Raw genomic sequence first — 25,844 nt, 5'->3', positions numbered from 1 at the left:
TTTGTCATCCTCGTCCTCCTCATCATCTAGCGATGATGATGAGCCCCCAAGGCGACGGAAACGCAGCCAGGCAGAGCAAGGGGACCGCCATGCTAGGGACCCTTTGGCCCACCCTAGTACGAGCAGCACTGGGGCACGTACTAGTTTTCCGGCCCACCAGTTATGTCCACCGGAGCCCCCTGCCAGTGAACTTGTCTGGTATACCCCAGAGCGTTTTGAGCCCGTGATTCCTGATTTTTTAGGCCAACCAGGAATCCAGATTTCCACAGTGGGCTTCACTGAATACGACTACTTTTGTCTTTTTTTCAGTGACCACTTTTTAAATCTAATGGTGGAGCAAATAAACCTGTACGCCCAACAGTTTGTTGCTCAACACCCGGCTCCTTTTTGGCAATGCCCGGTGGCTGGACCCCGGTCAGTGCAGCCGAGATGAGGATGTTTAGGGGCCTCGTACTGCACATGGGCCTAGTCAAGAAACCTAGTATTCAGATAATGCAGCATGTCCCCCCCAAGGTGATCCTGCCTATGACCGCCTGTACAAAATCAGGCCGGTCATCGATCACTTTGGAGCCAAATTTGTAAAGGCCTATGTACCTTAAAGGAAGGTCGCGGTTGATAATTCTCTCATTGCTTTCAAGGGGAGACTCCTTTTCCGCCAGTATGTTCCCTCTAAGCGGGCAAGGTATGGCGTGAAGCTGTACAAACTTTGTGAGAGTACCTCAGGGTACACTTACAAGTTTCATGTGTACGAGGGGTGAGATTCCAGTATTCAACGCCCAGAATGTCCCCCCACTCTGGGTGTTAGCGGGAAACTTGTGTGGGACCTTATGCACCCACTGCTAGATAAGGGTTACCACCTGTACGTGGATAACTTTTATACTAGTATCCCCTTGTTCCAGTCCCTCACCGCCAGATCCACGTCCACTTGTGGGACCGTACGGAAAAATCAACGCGACCTCCCTACCTACCTCCTCCAGGTACCTATCCCCAGGGGTGAGACCCGTGCCCTTACCAGTGGAAACCTGTTGCTGGTCAGATATAAGGACAAGAGGGATGTCCTTGTACTGTCCACAATTCATGGTAACGACATCACCCCTGTCCCTGTGCGAGGTACCGTGGCAACGATCCTCAAGCCCGATTGTATCGTCGACTACAATCGGTAAATGGGAGGAGTTCATCTTTCTGATCAAGTCCTCAAGCCATATAACGCCATGCGCAAAACCCGGGCATCGTACAAAAAAGTTGCTGTCTACTTGGTACAGGTTGCCTTGTACAACTCTTTTGTGCTGTCCCGGAGTGCTTGCAACACAAGGACATTCCTTCAGTTCTATGAGGCAGTCCTCAAGGCCCTGATCTTTTCTGACCGGGAAAGAGCAGGCCGGAGTACCTCAGGAACTGGAGGCGCCCGGATCGTCCCTTGCCAACACTTTCCAGGTGTGGTACCCCATACTGGAAAGAAGGGACGGACCCAAAAAAAGTGCAGAGTGTGTCACAGGAGGGGGATACGGAAGGATACCACTACTCAGTGTGACACGTGCCCCGATCATCCGGGCCTCTGCATCATTGGTTGCTTCAGGGAGTACCACACTTCCATGGAGTACTAAATTTATATCCCAATTTAGCCACTGACAATCGGATAAAAAACTGGTTCTCAGACTTGAGACACAAAACCAAAAATTATTACATATTAGGTATCGCCACGTCCGTAAGAATCTGCTGTATAAAAATACCCCATGACCTAACCCCTCAGATGAACACTGTTCAAAAAATAAAATAAAAAGGTATTTTTTTGTCACCTTACATCACAAAAATTGCAATAGCAAGCGATCAAAAAGTCATATGCCCGCCAAAATAGTGCCAATAAAATCGTCCTCTCATCCCGCAAAAAATAAGCCCCTGCCTAGGATAATCGGCTAAAAACAAAAAAAAATTACTCATAGACTATGGAGATACTAAAATGTTTTTGTTTATAAAAAGATAATATAGTGTAAAACATAAATAAATTTAAAAAAGTAGACATATTAGGTATCGTCGCGTCCATAAGAATCTGCTCTATAAAAATACCCCCCCTTACCCCTCAGATGAACATGGTCAAAAAAATACGCCCTACTGTGTGCCCTCTACGCCCTACTGTGGTATTTTTTTATAAATAAAAATGAATTTTTTTGACTTCATTTTACCAGTGTCGTGAAGTACAATAGCGTTTCAAAGTTATCACCACTTAAAGTGACATTAGTCAGATTTGCAAAAAATGGCCTAGTCCTTAAGGTGAAATATGGCTGTGTCCTAAAGGGGTTATTTGGTACTATTTTGGGGGGGCATAGGCCTTTTTGATCTCTTGGTATTAAACTTTTTCTGATGTAAGGTGACAAAAAATTGCTTTTTATTTTTTTATTTTTTTCGGTGTTCACCTGAGGAGTTAAGTCATGTGATATTTTTATAGAGTACTTACGGACGCGGCAATACCTAATATGCATACTTTTTTATTTTATTTTACTTTAACACAATAAAAGCATTTTAGAAAAAAAAAACATGTTTTAGTGTCTCCATAGTCTGAGAGCCATATTTTTTTATTTTTTGGGTGATTGTCTCATATAGGGGCTCATTTTTTGCAGGATGAAGTGACGGTTTGATTGATACCATTTTGGTGTACATATGACCTTTTTGATCACTTTTATCACCTTTTTTGGGAAGTGAGGTGGGCAAAATCTCAATTTCATCATAGTTTTTCTTTTTTTTTTTAATGGTGCTCACCGTGTGGGGAAAGTAACATGAGCCTTTCAGAGATCAGGTCGTTATGGACGCGGTGATATCAAACATGTGTAGTGTATTTTATTATTGAAATTTTTAATCAGTGATAAATGTGCTGCTATAAGAAGAAATAATTTTTTTTGACCCAGACCCACTTGGTTCTTGAAGATCCAGTGGGTCTGATGCCTATATAATACACTACAGTGCACTATATAGTGTACTGTAGTGTATTGTGACTTTACACTTAGCCTGATCAGGCTGCTGCCTTTAGCAGAAGCCTGATCCGGCTTAGCTATACCATGGCAAGCTGGAAGCCTGTCAAGGCGTCCTGTTGCCATGGTAACCATCGGACGCTGCCACAACAGAGCAGCAGCTGATGAGGGAGGGAGCCCCCTCCCTCTGTGATCCCGTCAAGTATCGGGTGCCTGCAACGGCACATCAGCACCCGATGGGAGAGGAAGGGAGCTCCCTCCCTGTTAACCCCTTCCATACAGCGGTCCCTATGGATTGCGGCATGGAAGGGGTTAAACGGCTGACATCGGTGCCAGCACCGATGTTGGCCATTTCAAGCAGAGTGTCAGCTGTATTCTGACACTCTGAGAAACCGCTCGGCCATTCTGAAAATGGGGGAAGGGGGGAAGAATCGCGGGCGGTGGTTCTCGCGCCCGCTCGGCCATTTGTAAAATGAGGAGGGGTCACATTGATGGCTGCAGGGGGGGGGGGGGGGGATATTATATATACATTTTAGGAGGTTCTGATCCCCGCAGTCACGGACTGCGAGGATCAGAACCTGTCATCTGGCATTACGATCGTCTGATTGGCTAGTCTGTACAGACTAGCCAATCAGACGATCGCTGGCCTGGGACCGCCCTCATTGGTCCCGGGCCGGTTAGCTGAGATCCCTGGCTGTGTGTAACAGCCGGAATCTCAGTGCAGACATGGTGACAGTTTAATGCCATGACGTGTATACTCGTCATGGAGCGCTAAGGGGAATCAGCGGGGGGAATGCAGGGGGGCAAGGAATAAGCTAGGGGGGCAATTGCCCCCCCTTACCCACCTGTAGCGACGCCTATGGTGTAAGAAATTCAAAGAAAAGGTGAAAAATAAATATTTAAAGAGGCCCTGTCACCTCTCCTGACATGTCAGTTTTACTAGCTATTTGTATTTACCACGTAATACCAATTCTGGAGCATTGGCGTTTAAGATGCTGGTCTTAATCCCTTGAGGACCAGGCTCATTTTCACCTTAAAGGGAACCTGTCACCAGTTTTATGGTGTCCTAACTAAGGGCAACATAAATAAGTGACTGATTCTCTTAGCAAAATGCTGGGTCACTTTCTTTAATTGACCCAGTCAATCTGCCAACATCTTGTATTGAAAAGCTCCAGCTCATAATGATGAGTCCTGAATATTCATGAGCTCCTGACTCTTCCCGCCTACCTGCTGCTGATTGACAGTTATTTTCCATATGAATCAGCAGCAGGTGGGCAGGGGAGTGGCTAAAGCTCTGAATTAAAAAAATGCTGGACTCAAATCAGCTCATTAGCATGCGGCATGTGGCATCTTTGTCTGTATATTATGAGGTAACCATCTGTCACACCAGTAAGTGAATACATCTAAGGCACTTTTTAGTAGTTAATAATTGTATTGAATTAGTTAGATTATAATCAAATATCCACATGACCCATTTTTTGCAAATGTCTCACTTTATGTGATGATAACTTTAAAACGCTTTTACTTATCCAGGCCATTCTGAGATTGTTTTTTCGTCACGTATTGAACTTCATGACAGTGGTAAAATTGAGTCAAAAAATACATTTTTATTTACCAAAAAAATCCTAATTTCCAAATTTCGATTTCTCTACTTTTATAATAGATAGTAATACCTCCAAAAATAGTTATTACTTTACATTCCCCATATGTCTACTTCATGTTTGGATCATTTTGTGAATGCCATTTTATTTTTTGGGGTTGTTAGAAGGCTTAGAAGTTTAGAAGCAAATCTTGATATTTTTCAGAAAATTTCTAAAACCCACTTTTTCAGGACCAGTTCAGGTCTGAAGTCACTTTGTGAGGCTTACATAATAGAAACCACCCAAAAATGACCCCATTTTACAAACTACACCCCTCAAGGTATTCAAAACGGATTTTACAAACTTTGTTAACCCTTTAGGTGTTCCACAAGAATTAATGGAAAATAGAGATAACATTTAAAAATTTCAAAAATTTCTTTTTTTGGCAGATTTTCTTTTTGAATCCATTTTTTCCAGTTACAAAGCAAGGGTTAACATCCAAACAAAACTCAATATTTATGGCCCTGATTCTGTAGTTAACAGAAACACCCCATATGTGGTTGTAAAGTGCTGTACGGGCACATGGCAGGGCGCAGAAGGAAAGGAATGCCATACGGTTTTTGGAAGGCAGATTTTGCTGTACTGGTTTTTTGACGCCATGTCCCATTTGAAGCCCCCCGATGCACCCCTAGAGTATAAACTCCAAAAAAGTGACCTCATTTTAGAAACTACACCCCTCAAAGTATACAAAACTGATTTTACAAACTTTGTTAACCCTTTAGGTGTTCCATAAGAATTAATGGAAAATAGAGATAAAATTTCAAAATTTCACTTTTTTGGCAGATTTTCCATTAATATTTTTTTTCCTTTGCACCCATAGAGTAGAAATTCCGAAAAAGTGATCCCATTTTAGAAACTACGGGATAGGGTGGCAGTTATGTTGGTACTATTTTAGAGAACTTATGATTTTTTGTTTCTCTATATTATACTTTTTGAGAGGCAAGGTATCAAGAAATAGCTGTTTTGACACGGTTTTTATTTTTTGCTATTTACAACATTCGTCTGACAGGTTAAATGATGCAGAATTTTTATAGAGCAAGTTGTCACGGACGAGACAATACCAAATATGACTACTTTTTTTGGTTGTTTATTTCAGTTTTACATAACAAAGCATTTAAAATAAAAAAAAAATATTCTTTAGTGTCTCCACATTCTGAAAGCCATAGCTTTATTTATTTTTTGGGCGACTGTCTTGTGTTGGGGCTAATTTTTTTCGGGATGAGATGACGGTTTGATTGCCACTATTTTGGGGTGCGTATGACTTTTTGATCGCTTGTTATTACACTTTTTGTGATGTAAGGTGATAAAAAATTGCTTTTTTTACACCGTTTTTGTTTTATTATTTTTACGGTATTCACCTGAGGGGTTAGGTCATGTAATATTTTAATAGAGCAGGTTATTACGGACGCTGTGATACCTAATATGTATACTTTTTTTTAATGTAAGTTTTACACAATGATTTCATTTTTTAAACAAAAAAAATCATGTTTTAGTGTCTCCATAGTTTTTTCAGTTTTTTGGCGATTATCTTGGGTAGGGTATGATTTTTGCGGGATGAGATTACGGTTTGATTGGAACTATTTTAGGGTGTGTATGACTTTTTGATCGCTTGCTATTACACTTTTTGTGATGTAAGGTGACAAAAAATGGCTTTTTTTACACCTTTTTTTAATTTTTATTCTTTTACGGTATTCACCTGAGGAGTTAGGTCATGTGATATTTTTATAGAGCAGGTTATTACAGACGCGGCGATACCTAATATGTATACTTTTTTTATGTAACTTTTACACAATAATATCATTTTTGAAACAAAAAAAATCATGTTTTAGTGTCTTCATATTCTGAGAGCCATAGTTTTTTCAGTTTTTGGGCGATTATCTTAATTAGGTTCTCATTTTTTGTGGGATGAGATGACGGTTTGATTGGCACTATTTTGGGGTGTATATGACTTTTTGATCGCTTGCTATTACACCTTTTGTGATGTAAGGTGACAAAAAATGGCTTTTTTTTACACAGTTTTTATTTTTTTACGGTGTTCACCTGAGGGTTTGGGTCATGTGATTTTTTTATAGAGAAGGTTCTTACGGACGCAGCAATACCTAATATGTATAGTTTTTTTATTTATTTTACTTTAACACAATGACAGCATTTTAGAAAAAAAAAAAAAAGGGTTTTGGCTGGGTTCACACTTGAGCGTTTTACAGCGCGTTCAAACGCGCTGTAAAACGCTCAACACATGAAAACCAATGCTTCCCTATGGCCCTGGTTCTTACTTGAGCGTTTTACAGCTTCTTTGGGGCGTTTTGACGCGCGTTTGTGGCCATAGGACGCGCGTCAAACGCGCGTTTACTATTGCAAAAAACGTGCATAAAAACGCGCGACAAAAACGCGCGTTAAACGCACATATAAAATGCGCTCAAGTGTGAACCAGGGCCATAGGGAAGCATTGGTTTTCATGTGTTGAGCGTTTTACAGCGCGTTTGAATGCGCTGTAAAACGCTCAAGTGTGAACCCAGCCTAAGGCTCAGTTCAGACCTGAGCGTTCTGAAAGGAGCGCTCTGTATGCGCGATTGTACGGGCGTTTACAATCGCGCATACAGAGACAAGCGTACTTGTACAGCTCCTGTACTTGTTTGAGCGTCGGGCGTTTTACAGCGCGATCGTACGCGCTGTAAAACGCCCAGTTGAGAACCATTCCCATAAGGAAGCATTGGTTTCTCCTTGTTGAGCGTTTTACAGCGCGTAGGAACGCGCTGTAAAACGCTCAGGTCTGAACTGAGCCTTAGGCTCAATTCACACCTGAGCGTTCTGAAAGGAGCGCTCTGTATGCGCGATTGTACGGACGTTTACAAGCGCGCATACAGAGACAAGTGTGCACACAGTGTCGCGCGTTCCCGAAAGTCTATGTACGGGAACGCGCGACAAGCGCCCAAAAAAACGCTCCTGTACTTGTTTGAGCATCGGGCGTTTTACAGCGCGATCGTACGCGCTGTAAAACGCCCAGTTGAGAACCATTCCCATAAGGAAGCATTGGTTTCTCCTTGTTGAGCGTTTTACAGCGCGTAGGAACGCGCTGTAAAACGCTCAGGTCTGAACTGAGCCTTAGAGTCTCCATAGTCTGAGACCCATATTTTTTTTACTTTTCGGGTGATTGTCTCATGTAGGGGCTCATTTTATGCGGGATGAGGTGCTGATTTGATTGGTACCATTTTAACATACATACGACTTATTAATCACTTTTATTACTTTTTTTGTGAAGGTCGACAAAATTTCAATTTCATCATAGTTTTTATTTATATTTTTTCATGGCGTTCACCGTGCGGGGAAAGTAACATGGCCGTTTCATAGATCAGGTCATTATGGACGCGGTGATATCAAACATGTGTAGTGCATTTAATATTTTTTTTTTTTCAATCAGTGATAAATGTGTTTTTTTATTTTAACTTTTTTTCACTTTTTTTAACTTTTTTTTTTACCCAGATCCACTTGGTTCTTGAAGATCCAGTGGGTCTGATGTCTGTATAATACAGTACAGTACACTATATAGTGTACTATACTGTATTTTCACTTTACGCTTAGTCTGATCAGACTTCTGCCTTTAGCAGAAGTCTGATCAGACTTAGCCTTACCATGGCAAGCCGGAAGCCTGTGAAGGCGTCCGGTTGCCATGGTAACCATCACCCGCTGCCACAACAGAGCAGCGGGTGATGGGGAGGGAGGGGTGCCCCCTTCCTCTGTGATCCCATTAAGAATCGGGGGCTGAAACGGCACAGCAGCCCCGATGGGAGCTCCCTCCCTGTTAACCCCTTTCATACAGTGGTCCCTACAGACCGCGGCATGGAGAGGGTTAAACGGCTCACATCACAGCACAGATGTCAGCCGTTTCAAGCAGAGTGTCAGCAATGTGCTGACACTCTGCTAAAACCGCTCTGCCATCCTGGAAATGAGAGGGGGCGGGCGGAATGATTGCGCGCCTGCACCGCCTGTAGTATATCCGCTGGAATAAATGCTTCAGAAATGTTATAAGATGCGGGATGCAAGTAGTTTCTAAAACAGACATTTTAGGGGAGGTGACAGGTCCTCTTTAACACCTTAGGCTAGGTCTACACGACGACATTTGTCGCGCAACATTTTGTTGCACCAATGTCGCGCGACAATTTTTATAATGGCAGTCTATGGTGTCGCACTGCAACATGCAACATGCTGCGACTGCGACGCAACAGTCACAGAAAATCCATCGAGATGGATTTTTCTGCGACTGTTGCGTCGCAGTCGCAGCATGTCGCATGTTGCAGTGCGACACCATAGACTGCCATTACAAAAATTGTCGCGCGACATTGGTGCAACAAAATGTCGCGCGACAAATGTTGCGCCCTATTTGTCGCGCGACAAATGTCGTCGTGTAGACCTAGCCTTAAGGACGTAGCCCTATTTCACCTTAAAGACCCGGCCATTTTTTGCAAATCTGACCAGTGTCACTTTAAGTGGTGATAACTTTAAAACGCTTTGACTTATCCAGGCCATTATGAGATTGTTTTTTCGTCACATATTGTACTTCATGACACTGGTAAAAAAAAAAAAAAATTATTTATAAAGAAAATACCAAATTTACCAAAAATTTGTAAAAATTTGCAAATTTCCAAATTTCAATTTCTCTACTTCTATAATACATAGTAATACCTCCAAAAATAGTTATTACTTTACATTCCCCATATGTCTACTTCATGTTTGGATCATTTTGGCAATGATATTTTATTTTTTGGGGATGTTACAAGGCTTAGAAGTTTAGAAGCAAATCTTCAAAAACCCAATTTTTAGGGACCAGTTCAGGTCTGAAGTCACTTTGCGAGGCTTACATAATAGAAACCACCCAAAAATGACACTATTCTATAAACTACACCGTTTTGCTGGACTGTTTTTTTTTACACCATGTCCCATTTGAAGCCCCCCTGATGCACCCCTAGAGAAGAAACTCCAAAAAAGTGGCCCCATTTTAGAAACTTGTTGGTACTAGTTTAGGGTACATATGATTTTTGGTTGCTCTATATTACACTTTTTGTGAGGCAAGATAACAAGAAATAGCTGTTTTGGCACCGTTTTTATTTTTTGTTATTTACAACATTCATCTGACAGGTTAGATCATGTGATATTTTTATAGACCAGGTTGCCACGGATGCGGTGATTCCTAATATGTATACTTTTTTTTATTTATGTAAGTTTTACACAATAATATCATTTTTGAAACAAAAAAAAAATCATGTTTTAGTGTCTCCATATTCTGAGAGACATACTTTTTTCAGTTTTTGGGCGATTATCTTAAGTAGGGTCTCTTTTTTTGTGGGATGAGATGATGGTTTGATTGGCACTATTTTGGGTTGCATATGACTTTTTGTTCGCTTGCTATTACACTTTTTGTGATGTAAGGTGACAAAAAATGGTTTATTTAGCACATTTTTTATTTTTTATTTTTTACGGTGTTCATCTGAGGGGTTAGGTCATGTGATATTTTTATAGAGCCGGTCGATACGAACTGTGTGTATTACTCATACAGCTTCCGGCCTGTGAGATCCAGGGGGCTGGATCTCATAGGCTCGTCACCGGAAGGCAGCGCAATGCCTTCCTTAGGCATCGCGCTGCCTATCATGCCATCGGGTCCCCCCTACAGCCACATGGGGACCCGATGGCACGCCTGATCACCGCCGCAACCGCAGGTAAAAGCCGCAAACCGCAGGTCTGAATTGACCTGCGGTTTGCGGCGATCGCCGACACGGGGGGGTCACGGGACCCCCCCCCAGCACATTTAGCCAAGGTGCCTGCTCAATAATTTGAGCAGGCACCGGGTTTCGATCGCCGCCCGCCCGGGCGGCGGTGATAGGAGCAACACATGATGTACCGGTACGTCTCAAGTCCTTAAGGGGTTAAGTATGCCTATTAAGTTTCTTCAGCAATAATACATATTTCCTTCTTCTGCACCTGATTATTAAAAAGTCTGCAAGGAGGTATCCCAATGAGGACTGTACGAGTATTTAATCATCCCCGAACTGTTATACCTTATTCACACATCAGTGTTCGGTCAGTGATTTCCATCAGTGATTGTGAGCCAAATCCCGGATTAGGCACTTACTAATATATTGTTATTATCCATATTGCTTCCTTTTAAGTGACAGTCGTGCTTGCACATTATAGGAAAGAGCATCGGTCTCTGGTGGCCGGGACTGTGGGAGAGCACATAGGTTATATAACTGAGGGGTATCAGTCAGGGGACATTATGGGTAATATTATAACTAAGGGGTATCAGGGTACATTATACAGGGGTAATATAACTAAGGACCCGCCGGGATCATATAACTAAGGGGTATCCGGGTACATAATTATACAAGGGTAATATAACTCAGCTCTAGCTTGTGTGCTGTGCTGACGGCATGACTGCCAGGAGGAAAAACAAGTCAAGCACTGATCAGTGTTAGGATTCATTTTGAGACCAGTGGAGATGTCCTCCTAGTCTCGGGCAGCCACAATTACACACATTACTGATGGGCGCAGGCTCAGCGCATGGACAGGATTAATCGTAGCAATGATTGATGAATGACATTCTGGAAGCAAAATGTAGCGCTAGTGCTGCGGTAGTGATTACAGCTACAGCACTGGGTCAGGACACTGCTTCTGACCTGTTCTGCCAACCTGCTGTAATTTTAACAAACGGTTTGGCACCACCGAAGCTAACTGACTGGATCCCACCCTTGCATGTAACCCTTTAATGATGCAGCCTAGTTTGGGACTTAAAGGGAACCTGTCACCGGGATTTTGGGTATAGAGCCGAGGACATGGGTTGTTAGATGGCCACTAGCACATCCGCAATACCCAGTCCCTATAGCTCTGTGTGCTTTTATTGTGTAAAAAAAACGATTTGATACATATGCAAATTAACATAAAAGAGTCATATCTTACTTGTGTGACCAGAGAAGAGTCATATTTTCTAGCTTTGACTCATCTCAGGTTAATTTGCATATGTATCAAATCAGTTTTTATACACAATAAAAGCACACAGAGCTATGGGGACTGGGTATTGCGGATGTGCTAGCGGCCATCTAGCAACCCATGTCCTCAGCTCTATACCCAAAATCCTGGTGACAGGTTCCCTTTAACCACCTCCAGACCGCCTAACGCAGGATTGCGGTCCGGAGGCGGCAGCCCTGCGCTCAGCGACGCATATACGCGTCATCTTGCGTGAGCCGAGATTTCCTGCGAACGCACGCACACAGGCGCGCGCGTTCACAGGATCGGAAGGTAAGCGAGTGGATCTCCAGCCTGCCAGCGGCGATCGTTCACTGGCAGGCTGGAGATGCGATTTTTTTAACCCCTAACAGATATATTAGACGCTGTTTTGATAACAGCGTCTAATATACCTGCTACCTGGTCCTCTGGTGGTCCCTTTTGTTTGGATCGACCACCAGAGGACACAGGTAGCTCAGTAAAGTAGCACCAAACACCAATACACTACACTACACCCCCCCTGTCACTTATTAACCCCTTATGAACCACTGATCCCCCCTGATCCCCCATATAGACTCCCTGATCACCCCCCTGTCATTGATCACCCCCCTGTCAGGCTCCATTCGGACGTCCGTATGATTTTTACGGATCCACTGATACATGGATCGGATCCGCAAAACACATACAGACATCTGAATGGAGCCTTACAGGGGGGTGATCAATGACAGGGGGGTGATCACCCCATATAGACTCCCTGATCACCCCCCTGTCATTGATCACCCCCTTGTCATTGATCACCCCCCTGTAAGGCTCCATTCAGACGTCCGTATGATTTTTACGGATCCACGGATACATGGATCGGATCCGCAAAACACATACGGACGTCTGAATGGAGCCTTACAGGGGGGTGATCAATGACAGGGGGGTGATCAATGACAGGGTGTGATCATGGAGTGTATATGAGGTGATCACCCCCCCTGTCATTGATCACCCCCCTGTAAGGCTCCATTCAGACGTCTATGTGTTTTGCGGATCTGATCCATGTATCCGTGGATTCGTAAAAAACATACGGACATCTGAATGCAGCCTTACAGGGGGGTGATCAATGACAGGGGGGTGATCACCCCATATAGACTCCCTGATCACCCCCCTGTCATTGATCACCCCCCTGTCATTGATCACCCCCCTGTAAGGCTCCATTCAGACATTTTTTTGGCCCAAGTTAGCGGAATATTTTTTTTTTTCTTACAAAGTCTCATATTCCACTAACTTGTGTCAAAAAATAAAATCTCACATGAACTCCCCATACCCCTCACGAAATCCAAATGCGTAAAATTTTTTAGACCTTTATATTCCAGACTTCTTCTCACGCTTTAGGGCCCCTAGAATGCCAGGGCAGTATAAATACCCCACATGTGACCCCATTTCGGAAAGAAGACACCCCAAGGTATTCGCTGAGGGGCATATTGAGTCCATGAAAGATTGAAATTTTTGTCCCAAGTTAGCGGAAAGGGAGACTTTGTGAGAAAAAAAAATTAAATCAATTTCCGCTAACTTGTGCCAAAAAAAAAAAAAATTAGATGAACTCGCCATGCCCCTCATTGAATACCTTGGAGTGTCTTCTTTCCAAAATGGGGTCACATGTGGGGTATTTATACTGCCCTGGCATTTTAGGGGCCCTAAAGCGTGAGAAGAAGTCTGGGATCCAAATGTCTAAAAATGCCCTCATAAAAGGAATGTGGGCCCCTTTGCGCATCTAGGCTGCAAAAAAGTGTCACACATCTGGTATCGCCGTACTCAGGAGAAGTTGGGAAATGTGTTTTGGGTTGTCATTTTACATATACCCATGCTATGTGAGATAAATATCTTGGTCAAATGCCAACTTTGTATAAAAAATTGGAAAAGTTGTCTTTTGCCGAGATATTTATCTCACCCAGCATGGGTATATGTAAAAAGACACCCTAAAACACATTGCCCAACTTCTCCTGAATACAGCGATACCACATGTGTGACACTTTTTTTCAGCCTAGGTGGGCAAAGGGGCCCACATTCCAAAGAGCACCTTTCAGATTTCACAGGTCATTTACCTACTTACCACACATTAGGGCCCCTAGAATGCAAGGGCAGTATAACTACCCCACAAGTGACCCCATTTTGGAAAGAAGACACCCCAAGGTATTCCGTGAGGGGCATGGCGAGTTCCTAGAATTTTTTATTTTTTTGTAACAAGTTAGCGGAAAATGATGATTTTTTTTTCTTTTTTTTTTTTCTTACAAAGTCTCATATTCCACTAACTTGTGACAAAAAATAAAAACTTCCATGAACTCACTATGCCCATCACGAAATACCTTGGGGTGTCTTCTTTCCAAAATGGGGTCACTTGTGGGATAGTTATACTGCCCTGGCATTTTAGGGGCCGAATGCGTGAGAAGTGGTTTGAAATCAAAATCTGTAAAAAATGGCCGGTGAAATCTGAAAGGTGCTCTTTGGAATGTGGGCCCCTTTGCCCACCAAGGCTGCAAAAAAGTGTCACACATGTGGTATCCCCGTACTTAGGAGAAGTTGGGCAATGTGTTTTGGGGTGTCATTTTACATATACCCATGCTGGGTGAGAGAAATATCTTGGCAAAAGACAACTTTTCTCATTTTTTTTATACAAAGTTGGCATTTGACCGAGATATTTATCTCACCCAGCATGGGTATATGTAAAATGACACCCCAAAAAACATTGCCCAACTTCTCCTGAGTACGGCAATACCACATGTGTGACACTTTTTTGCAGCCTAGGTGGGCAAAGGGGCCCACATTCCAAAGAGCACCTTTCGGATTTCACCGGCCATTTTTTACAGATTTTGATTTCAAACTACTTTGCACGCATTTGGGCCCCTAAAATGCCAGGGCAGTATAACTACCCCACAAGTGACCCCATTTTGGAAAGAAGACACCCAAAGGTATTTTGTGATGGGCATAGTGAGTTCATGGAAGTTTTTATTTTTTGTCACAAGTTAGTGGAATATGAGACTTTGTAAGAAAAAATAAAAATAAAAGAAAATCATCATTTTCCGCTAACTTGTGACAAAAAATAAAAATTTCTAGGAACTCACCATGCCCCTCATGGAATATCTTGGGGTGTCTTCTTTCCAAAATGGGGTCACTTGTGGGGTAGTTATACTGCCCTGGCATTCTAGGGGCCCTAATGTGTGGTAAGTAGTTTGAAATCAAAATCTGTAAAAAATGGCCGGTGAAATCCGAAAGGTGCTCTTTGGAATGTGGGCCCCTTTGCCCACCTAGGCTGCAAAAAAGTGTCACACGTGGTATCTCCGTACTCAGGAGAAGTTGGGCAATGTGTTTTGGGGTGTCATTTTACATATACCCATGCTGGGTGAGAGAAATATCTTGGCAAAAGACAACTTTTCCCATTTTTTTATACAAAGTTGGCATTTGACCAAGATATTTATCTCACCCAGCATGGGTATATGTAAAATGACACCCCAAAACACATTGCCCAACTTCTCCTGAGTACGGAGATACCACATGTGTGACACTTTTTTGCAGGCTAGGTGGGCAAAGGGGCCCACATTCCAAAGAGCACCTTTCGGATTTCACTGGCCATTTTTTACAGATTTTGATTTCAAACTACTTACCACACATTAGGGCCCCTAGAATGCCAGGGCAGTATAACTACCCCACAAGTGACCCCATTTTGGAAAGAAGACACCCCAAGGTATTCGCTGATGGGCATAGTGAGTTCATAGAAGCTTTTATTTTTTGTCACAAGTTAGTGGAATATGAGACTTTGTAAGAAAAAAAAATCTTCATTTTCCGCTAACTTGTGACAAAAAATAAAAAGTTCTATGAACTCACTATGCCCATCAGCGAATACCTTAGGGTGTCTACTTTCCGAAATGGGGTCATTTGTGGGGTGTTTGTACTGTCTGGCCATTCTAGAACCTCAGGAAACATGACAGGTGCTCAGAAAGTCAGAGCTGCTTCAAAAAGCGGAAATTCACATTTTTGTACCATAGTTTGTAAACGCTATAACTTTTACCCAAACCATTTTTTTTTACCCAAACATTTTTTTTTTATCAAAGACATGTAGAACAATAAATTTAGAGAAAAATTTATATATGGATGTCATTTTTTTTGCAAAATTTTACAACTGAAAGTGAAAAATGTCATTTTTTTGCAAAAAAATCGTTAAATTTCGATTAATAACAAAAAAAGTAAAAATGTCAGCAGCAATGAAATACCACCAAATGAAAGCTCTATTAGTGAGAAGAAAAGGAGGTAAAATTCATTTGGGTGGTAAGTTGCATGACCGAGCAATAAACGATGAAAGTAGGGTAGGTCAGAAGTGTAAAAAGTGGCCTGGTCATTAAGGGTGTTTAAGCTAGGGGGGCTGAAGTGGTTAAAGGGGTTGTGTCACTTCAGCAAATGACATTTATCATGTAGAGAGAGTTAACACAAGGCGCTTACTAATGTATTGTGATTGTCCTCATTGTTTTCTTTGCTGGCTTGATGAATTTTTCCATCACATTATACACTGCTTGTTTCCACGGTTACAGACCACTCTGCAATCCAGCAGTGGTGGCCTTGCTTGCACACTATAGAAAAAGGACCAGCCCATGTGAGCTCCCACGGTCCTGGTCACCAGAGAGGCCAGCACTTTTTCCTATAGTGTGCAAGCACAACCACTACTGCTGGATTGCAAAGTGGTCTGTAACCATGGAAACAAGCAGTGTATAATGTGATGGAAAAATGAATCCAGCCAGCAAAGGAAGCAATATGGATAATCACAATACATTAGTAAGTGCCTTGTATTGACTTTCTCTACATGACAAATGCCACTTGCTAAAGTGACACAACCGGTTTATGGCTAGGTGATTTTTTTAATATTTTTTTTATCTCCACCTTTCCAAAGCCATATTTTTTTTTCTTGATCAACATAGGCATATGAGGGCTAATTTTATATAGGATAAGTTTAAATTTTTTAACCATACCATTTTAAGGTACGGTACATCAGGGGAATTTTATAACTTTTTATTTTTTATTAATGGGGGGTTGTTTTTTCGGCGTGTGGTAAAAATATTTTAACTTTATTAAGTATGAGTATAAAGATACCACACTTACAATGCTTTTATGTTTTAAAAAAGCACTTAAAAAACAGATTGCTTTGTGTCGCCATATTCTGACACCCTATTTTATTTTTCTGCCATTTGAGCTGTGTGAGCTCCCATTTTTTTGCAGGGCAAGCTATAGATTTTAGTGGTACCATTTTTGGATAATTTTTTATTACATTTTTCAGGGAAGACAAGGTGAAAAAATAGTTGATTTTGTCATGAGGTGTGGCTTCCTGCAAAGACAATGCAGTATTATATGGTTGTCATTCACATGAACATCCCAAGTCCCCTAGAGACATTGCTCAGATGGACGATGTGGCCCTGATGGGATAACACGGTTACCGGATAACAGTTTACTTCACATTTTTCAGGTAAGTTACAATCATACAAAGGCTATCAAGTCTTTTTGAATTTGAATAATAAACTTGTTTTAATAGAGAATAACTGTCTATACTTATCAATGAATAGTTTTATAAGTTTACCTGAACAAAATATTTCATGCAGATTCTGTAAGGCAAAGTCTGCCCATTCTGTAGCGATGCCTCCTTTCCCCGCAGAATAGTATGTCTGGTAGTAGACTACAGGATCAAATTCATTTATGTACATCTGTGCAGAGTATGAGGTCTCCATGTTATTGTCTTCTCCGAAGAAGACGATCTGCCTCACTTGGGTTCTGGTTGAAAATGTGATAAGGAATCCGATTCTTACGAATTTAAACACTGTGTCCATGGAGGATTGGCCAAGGCTTTTCTCATATTAAAATGTAAATCAATTACTAGCTTAGCAATCATATGCCTCTCAGCTAACGACTGATGTTCTCCACATATTGGCTTAGTGATCACATGCCCCTCACATTAAACTGGTTTGACTTTTTAGGTCTTTGTCAGCAACTTATTTGCAGTATATGCTGCCCTAGCCACGGAAAATGAATAAACTCAATTTAGTTAACGGAGGTCAGATAATCAATGTTATTCACCTCATTTGGGTGGCTTTAATGTCATGGTTGATCTTTTTTTTTTTCAATTGGATGTCTATCACTCAGTTATCACACTAAGGCTCCATTCACACGTCTGTGGTGTGTTGCGGACCCGCAAATTGCGGATCCGCAACACACCCGCCCGGCACCCCTATAGAAATGCCTATTCTTGTCCGCAAGCTGCGGACAAGAATAGGACATGTTCTATCTTTTGCAGAGCTGCAGACCTGAAGATCGGGACCGCGCTCCGCAAATGCTGACAGCACACTGTGTGTAGAAAATTAATGGGTCCACACCCATTCCGCAAAATTGCGGAACGGATGCGGACCCATTTGCGGACGTGTGAATGGAGCCTTACCATGTAGGAGATGAGAGAATTTATGGTATCACACGTCATATTCTAAAACACTAATACAAGACAAAACCCCACTCCGTGGATATTGGCTAAGAATTGGTTGCGTTGCTTTATTAACGGTTACCAAATAAGTATACATTAACCACAATAAATCATTTTAAAAATTCTAATAATAAATAACAATTTCACCATAAATAATAAATAGGGTTGAACGAACCCGAACTATAAAGTACCGAACTTTAGGATTTTTGGACCCCGGACCCGAACTGAAACATTTCAGTAAAAGTTTGGGTTCGGTGTTCAGCGCTTTCTTGGCGCTTTTTGAAAGGCTGCAGAGCAGCCAATCAACAAGCGGTTAATTGTCTGACCTTAGAAGCCATCACAGCCATGCCTACTAATGGCATGGCTGTGATTGGCCAGACCAGCATGTGACCCAGGCTCTATTTAAGGCCTCTTTCAGACTACCGTATGGCTATTTCAGGGTTTTGCAGTCCGTTTTTCACGGATCCGTTGTTCCGTTTTTTGTTTCCGTTGTGTTTCCGTTTAGGTTCCATTTTTCCGTTCCATTTTTGGCATATACAGTATACAGTAATTGCATAGAACAAATTGGGCTGGGCATAACATTTTCAATAGATGGTTCCGCAAAACGGAACGGATACGGAAGACATACGGATGCATTTCCGTATGCATTCCGTTTTTTTGAGGACCCATTGACTTTAATGGAGCCACAGAACGTGATTTGCGGCCAAATATAGGACATGTTCTATCTTTTCACGGAACAGAGATACGGAAACACGGAAACGGAATGCATACGGAGTACATTCAGGTTTTTTTGCGGACCCATTGAAATGAATGGTTCCATATACGGACCGTATACTGACCGCAAAAAACGGCCTCAAAACGGGAAAAATAAACGGTAGTGTGAAAGAGGCCTAAGCTTGAGTCACATAGCGCTGCACGTCACCCTGCTGTTACAAGTGTAGGGAGAGGATGCTGCTGGACTTGTGATTTCAGGGAGAGAATAGGAGAGAATCTAACTCAGCGATCTACAGAGAAATAGTTGTGTGGGTGCAGGGCACAAACATTTTACCCTGCCCTGAGCCCATTGACCAAAAAAAAAAAAAAACTTTTATAATTCTGTTAGTTAGGTGGGCGGCGGCGGCGGCCATTTTATGTAAGCTCAGTGCACCAGCACTGCATCTGAGCTTTTGGGACATTGCAAATCACCATTTTTTTGGCAATCTACAACATCTGCATTAGTCAGTGTGCAATTTAAACTAGAAATACACCCATCATTTTCTGTGGTTTTAAAAACACACTTTTTTGACAAAAAACACTATTTTCAGGCCTTGCAGCATCAGCACGTGTGAAATTACAGGCTTATATACTGCTGTCAAATTCAGTTGTTAAACAAACACTCGTTTGGGCGCAAAAAATTTAGTTGGCAGCCTTTGATGCAGATGTCATTGTAAGATACACCCTTAATACATTTGGGTTAGATTCAGAGATTTGAAATAGAGCCATTTGGTGCACCAATATTTAATACAGGCCTACACTGGTTCAGGCCATGTGAGATACACCCTCTACATACAGGGGTTTTATTCAGGCATTTGAAATACAGCCATTTTGGGCAAACAAATCTTTAATTCAGGCCTACACTGGTTCATACCGTGTGAGATACACCCTCTACATACAAAGGTTTGATTCAGGCATTTGAAATACAGGCATTTGAAATACAGTCATTTTGGGCAAAGAAATATTTAATTCAGGCCTACACTGGTTCAGACAGTGTGAGATACACCCTCTACATACAGGGGTTTCATTCAGGCATTTGAAATACAGCCATTTGAAATACAGCTATTTTGGGCAAAGAAATATTTAATTCAGGCCTACACTGATTAAGACCGTGTGAGATACACCCTCTACATACAGGGGTTTGATTCAGGCATTTGAAATACAGCCATTTGAAAAACAGCCATTTTGGGCAAAGAAATATTTAATTCAGGCCTACACAGGTTCAGACCGTGTGAGATACACCCTCTACATACAGGGGATTGATTCAGGCATTTGAAATACAGCCATTTTGTGCAAAGAAATCTTTAATTCAGGCCTACACTGCTTCAAGCCCTGTGAGATACACCCTCTACATACAGGGGTTTGATTCAGGCATTTGAAATACAGCCATTTGAAATACAGCCATTTTGGGCAAATAAATATTTAATTCAGGCCTACACTGATTCAGACCGTGTGAGATACACCCTCTACATACAGGGGTTTGAATCAGGCATTTGAAATACAGCCATTTGAAAAACAGCCATTTTGGGCAAAGAAATATTTAATTCAGGCCTACACAGGTTCAGACCCTGTGAGATACACCCTCTACATACAGGGGTTTGATTCAAGCATTTGAAATACAGCCATTTTGTGCAAAGAAATCTTTAATTCAGGCCTACACTGCTTCAGGCCCTGTGAGATACACCCTCTACATACAGGGGTTTGATTCAGGCATTTGAAATACAGCGATTTGAAATACAGCTATTTTGGGCAAATAAATATTTAATTCAGGCCTACACTGGTTTAGACCGTGTGAGATAAACCCTCTACATATAGGGGTTTGATTCAGGCATTTGAAATACAGCCATTTTGTGCAAATACATTTTTAATTCAGGCCTACACTGGTTCAGACAGTGTGAGATACACCCTCTACATACAGGGGTTTAATTCAGGCATTTGAAATACAGCCATTTTGTGAAAAGAAATCTTTAATTCAGGCCTACACTGGTTCAGAAAGTGTGAGATACACCCTCTACATACAGGGGATTGATTCAGGCATTTAAAATACAGCCATTTTGTGAAAAGAAATCTTTAATTTAAGCCTACACTAGTTCAGACAGTGTGAGATACACCCTCTACATGCAGGGGTTTGATTCAGGCATTTGAAATACAGCCATTTTGTTAAAATAAATATTTAATTCAGGCCTACACTGGTTCAGACTGTGTGAGATACACCCTCTACATACAGGGGTTGATTCAGGCATTTGAAATACAGCCATTTGAAATACAGCCATTTTGGGTAAAGAAATATTTAATTCAGGCCTACACTGGTTCCGACCGTGTGATATACACCCTCTACATGCAGGGGTTTGATTCAGGCATTTGAAATACAGCCATTTTGGGCAAATAAATCTTTAATTTAGGCCTACAGTGGTTCAGGCCGTGTGAGATACACCCTCTACATACAGGGGTTTGATTCAGGTATTTGAAATACAGCCATTTGAAATACAGCCATTTTGGGCAAAAACATCTTTAATTGAGGCCTAGTCTGGGTCAAGCCGTGTGAAATACACCCTTTACATACTGTCGTTCTATTCTACTATTAATTAAACACCCATTTAGGGCAATATTCTAAATTCGAGAAATATGAGGAGAGCGTCAAATAAGGGACGTGACCCAGGTCGTGGTGCTGCTGGTGGAGCTCCTGTTGCAGGGAGAGGACATGGTTGATCTGTGCCAGCTACACGCACAAGTGAAACCCCTTCCTCAGGTGCGAGTAGGCGACCTGCAGCGGTATTTGGTCGGGCCTAATGCGACTCTACGAATGGTGAGCCCTGAACAAGTACAGGTGATAGTAGATTGGGTTGCTGACAGTGGATCCAGTTCCTTCACATTGTCTCCCACCCAGTCTCCTGCTGAAAGACCACAGTTGGCACCTGCAGCCGATGTCCATCAGTCTTTCGCCTCACCCCTTGCAAATCAGCCAAGCAGTCTGAGCCCCAAGTCATGCAGCAGTCTCTTCTGCTTTTTGATGACTCTGTTAGCAGGGTTCCCCAGGGCCATCCACCTAGCCCTGCCCCAGAAGTGGAAGAGATTGAGTGCACCGATGCCCAACCACTTATCTTTCAAAAAGAGTACATGGGAGGACCATCGCAGCACGTCTTTCCTGATGACGAAAAACAGGTGCCAACTGCTGGGGCTTTAGAAAGTGTGCAGACCGACAAGTAAGGCAGGGGTGAAGACTGGGTGGAAGATGATGTGGAGGACGATGAGATCCTCGACCCCACACGGAATCAAGGTCATACGAGTGACCTATGTAGTTCGGAGGAAAAGACGGTGGTCGCACAAAACCACCAGCACAGCAGAAGAGGGAGCAGGGTGCAAAAGCGGAGCGGCCATCATCTAGACAGTACGCCTGCTACTGCTCACCACAGCAGGGGACCTAGCACACCAAAGCCAGCTCCAAGGAGTTCCCTGCCGTGGCAATTCTTCAGACAATGTGCTAACGACAAGACACGAGTGGTTTGCACGCTGTGCAATCAGAGCCTGAAGCGAGGCATAAACGTTCTCAACCTGAGCACAAACTGCATGACCAGGCATTTAAGTGCAAAGCACAAGCTGCAGTGGAGTAGACATCTCAAAAAACAAGAAAGGTCTCTGGCTCCTCCTGCTTCCTCTTCTGATGCAGTCTCGGCCTCTTCATCCACCTCTGAAATGACAGTGCCACCTGCCACCTCGCAAACAGAGGATCTGCCAGCAACACCAACACCTGGGTCACCAAGCATCTCCACAATGTCCCACGGAAGCGTTCAGCTCTCCATCTGCCAAACTCTGGAGAGGAGGAGGAAGTACCCCCCAACCCACCCGCGATCCCTAGCCCTTAATGCCAGCATTTCTAAATTACTGGCTTTTGAAATGCTGTCATTCCGTCTGGTGGAGACAAAGAGTTTTAAAGGCCTTTTGGCGGTGGCTGTCCCACAGTACGTCGTGCCCAGCCGCCACTACTTTTCAAGACGAGCCATCCCTTCCCTGCACAACCAAGTAGGGGACAAAATCAGGTGTGCACTGCGCAACGCCATCTGTGGCAAGGTGAACCTCACTAAGGATACGTGGACCAGTAAGCACGGTCAGGGACGTTATATCTCCATAACAGCACACTGGGTAAATGCAGTGGTGGCTGGGCCTGAGGCGGATAGCAGTTTGGCGCATGTCCTTCCACCACCGAGGATTGCAGGGCGCTTCAGTTTGCCTCCTGTTGCTTCCTCCTCCTACTCTGCTTCCTCATCCTCTACCAGCTCCTCATCCGGTCAGCGTAACACCTTCACCACCAACTTCAGCACAGCCAGGGGTAAACGACAGCAGGCAGTTTTAAAACTTATCTGTTTGGGGGACAAACCCCACACCGCGCAGGAGCTGTGGACTGGCCTTGAACAACAGACCGATGAGTGGTTTGTGCCAATCAGCCTCAAGCCCGGCCTGGTGGTGGTGGGCGATAATGGGCGAAATCTCGCAGCAGCTCGGGGACTAGCCGGTTTGACGCACATTCTTTGCCTGGCGCATGTGCTGAACTTGGTGGTACAGAGATACCTTAAAAATTACCCCGATATGTCAGAGCTGCTGCATAAAGTGCGGGCCGTCTGTGCGTGCTTTCGGCGCTCTCACCCTGCTGCTGCTCGCCTGTCAGCGCTGCAGCTTAACTTAGCCTTCCCACTCACCGCCTCATATGTGCGGTGCCCACAAGGTGGAACTCCACCTTGCACATGCTGGCCAGACTGTGCGAGAAGCAGCAGGCGATAGTGGAGTTTTAGCTGCAGCACGCACAGGTGAGTCGCTCGGCCGAACAGCACTACTTCACCACCAATGACTGGGCCTCCATGCAAGATCTGTGTTCCTTGTTGCGCTGTTTCGAGTACTCCACCAACATGGCCAGTGCCGATAACGCGCTGCTGGTATCATTTCCACCTGACAGCGGGGGCACAGTGGAAGCACAAGGCGAAGGCAGAGGAGGAGGAAGAGGTCGCCAACGCAGCTGGGGCACCGCCAGTACCTCAGAAGGCAGGGTTAGCATAGCCGAAATGTGAAAAAGCTTTGTCAGCACGCCACAACAACCAGCACCACCAGCTGATATGGAACGTCTTAGGGCTCTTTCACACCTGCGTTGTTGTCTTCCGGCATAGAGTTCCGTCGTCGGGGCTCTATGCCGGAAGAATCCTGATCAGGATTATCCTAATGCATTCTGAATGGAGAGAAATCCGTTCAGGATGCATCAGGATGTCTTCAGTTCCGGAACGGAACGTTTTTTGGCCGGAGAAAATACCGCAGCATGCTGGGCTTTTTGCTCCGGCCAAAAATCCGGAACACTTGCCGCAAGGCCGGATCCGGAATTAATGCCCATTGAAAGGCATCAATCCGGATCCGGCCTTAACCACCTCAGCCCCCAGTGCTTAAACACCCTGAAAGACCAGGCCACTTTTTACACTTCTGACCTACACTACTTTCACCGTTTATTGCTCGGTCATGCAACTTACCACCCAAATGAATTTTACCTCCTTTTCTTCTCACTAATAGAGCTTTCATTTGGTGGTATTTCATTGCTGCTGACATTTTTACTTTTTTTGTTATTAATCGAAATTTAACGATTTTTTTGCAAAAAAATGACATTTTTCACTTTCAGTTGTAAAATTTTGCAAAAAAAAACGACATCCATATAGAAATTTTGCTCTAAATTTATAGTTCTACATGTCTTTGATAAAAAAAAAATGTTTGGGTAAAAAAAAAATGGTTTGGGTAAAAGTTATAGCGTTTACAAACTATGGTACAAAAATGTGAATTTCCGCTTTTTGAAGCAGCTCTGACTTTCTGAGCACCTGTCATGTTTCCTGAGGTTCTACAATGCCCAGACAGTACAAACACCCCACAAATGACCCCATTTCTGAAAGTACACACCCTAAGGTATTCGCTGATGGGCATAGTGAGTTCATAGAACTTTTTATTTTTTGTCACAAGTTAGCGGAAAATGATGATTTTTTTTTTTTTTTTTTTTCCTTACAAAGTCTCATATTCCACTAACTTGTGACAAAAAATAAAAACTTCTATGAACTCACTATGCCCATCAGCGAATACCTTGGGGTCTCTTCTTTCCAAAATGGGGTCACTTGTGGGGTAGTTATACTGCCCTGGCATTCTAGGGGCCCAAATGTGTGGTAAGGAGTTTGAAATCAAATTCTGTAAAAAATGACCTGTGAAATCCGAAAGGTGCTCTTTGGAATATGGGCCCCTTTGCCCACCTAGGCTGCAAAAAAGTGTCACACATCTGGTATCTACGTACTCAGGAGAAGGTGGGGAATGTGTTTTGGGGTGTCATTTTATATATACCCATGCTGGGTGAGAGAAATATCTTGGCAAAAGACAACTTTTCCCATTTTTTTATACAAAGTTGTCATTTGACCAAGATATTTATCTCACCCAGCATGGGTATATGTAAAAAGACACCCCAAAACACATTCCTCAACTTCTCCTGAGTACGGGGATACCAGATGTGTGACACTTTTTTGCAGCCTAGGTGGGCAAAGGGGCCCATATTCCAAAGAGCACCTTTCGGATTTGACAGGTCATTTTTTCCTGAATTTGATTTCAAACTCCTTACCACACATTTGGGCCCCTAGAATACCAGGGCAGTATAACTACCCCACAAGTGACCCCATTTTGGAAAGAAGACACCCCAAGGTATTCCGTGAGGGGCATGTCGAGTTCCTAGAATTTTTTATTTTTTGTCACAAGTTAGTGGAAAATGATGATTTTTTTTTTTTTTTTTTTTTTCATACAAAGTCTCATATTCCACAAACTTGTGACAAAAAATAAAAACTTCCATGAACTCACTATGCCCATCAGCGAATACCTTGGGGTCTCTTCTTTCCAAAATGGGGTCACTTGTGGGGTAGTTATACTGCCCTGGCATTCTAGGGGCCCAAATGTGTGGTAAGGAGTTTGAAATCAAATTCAGGAAAAAATGACCTGTCAAAT

General features: G+C 42.9%; 1 protein-coding gene across 1 annotated transcript in view; it reads right to left on the bottom strand.

Moving 5' to 3' along the window:
- LOC120996795 (indolethylamine N-methyltransferase-like) overlaps nucleotides 1–17,455 on the bottom strand; it is a 29,035-nt gene extending 11,580 nt beyond the window's left edge. The window contains exon 1 of the mRNA XM_040426790.1: nucleotides 17,199–17,455. Within this exon, the coding sequence (XP_040282724.1) occupies nucleotides 17,199–17,445 (247 nt within the window). The 5' untranslated portion in view covers nucleotides 17,446–17,455. The remainder of the gene's footprint in view (nucleotides 1–17,198) is intronic.
- Nucleotides 17,456–25,844: the final 8,389 nt, after the last annotated feature.

The sequence above is a fragment of the Bufo bufo genome, chromosome 1 (assembly GCF_905171765.1).
Source record: "Bufo bufo chromosome 1, aBufBuf1.1, whole genome shotgun sequence".
NCBI lineage: Eukaryota > Metazoa > Chordata > Amphibia > Anura > Bufonidae > Bufo > Bufo bufo.
This window is presented reverse-complemented; position numbering and strand designations above follow the sequence as displayed.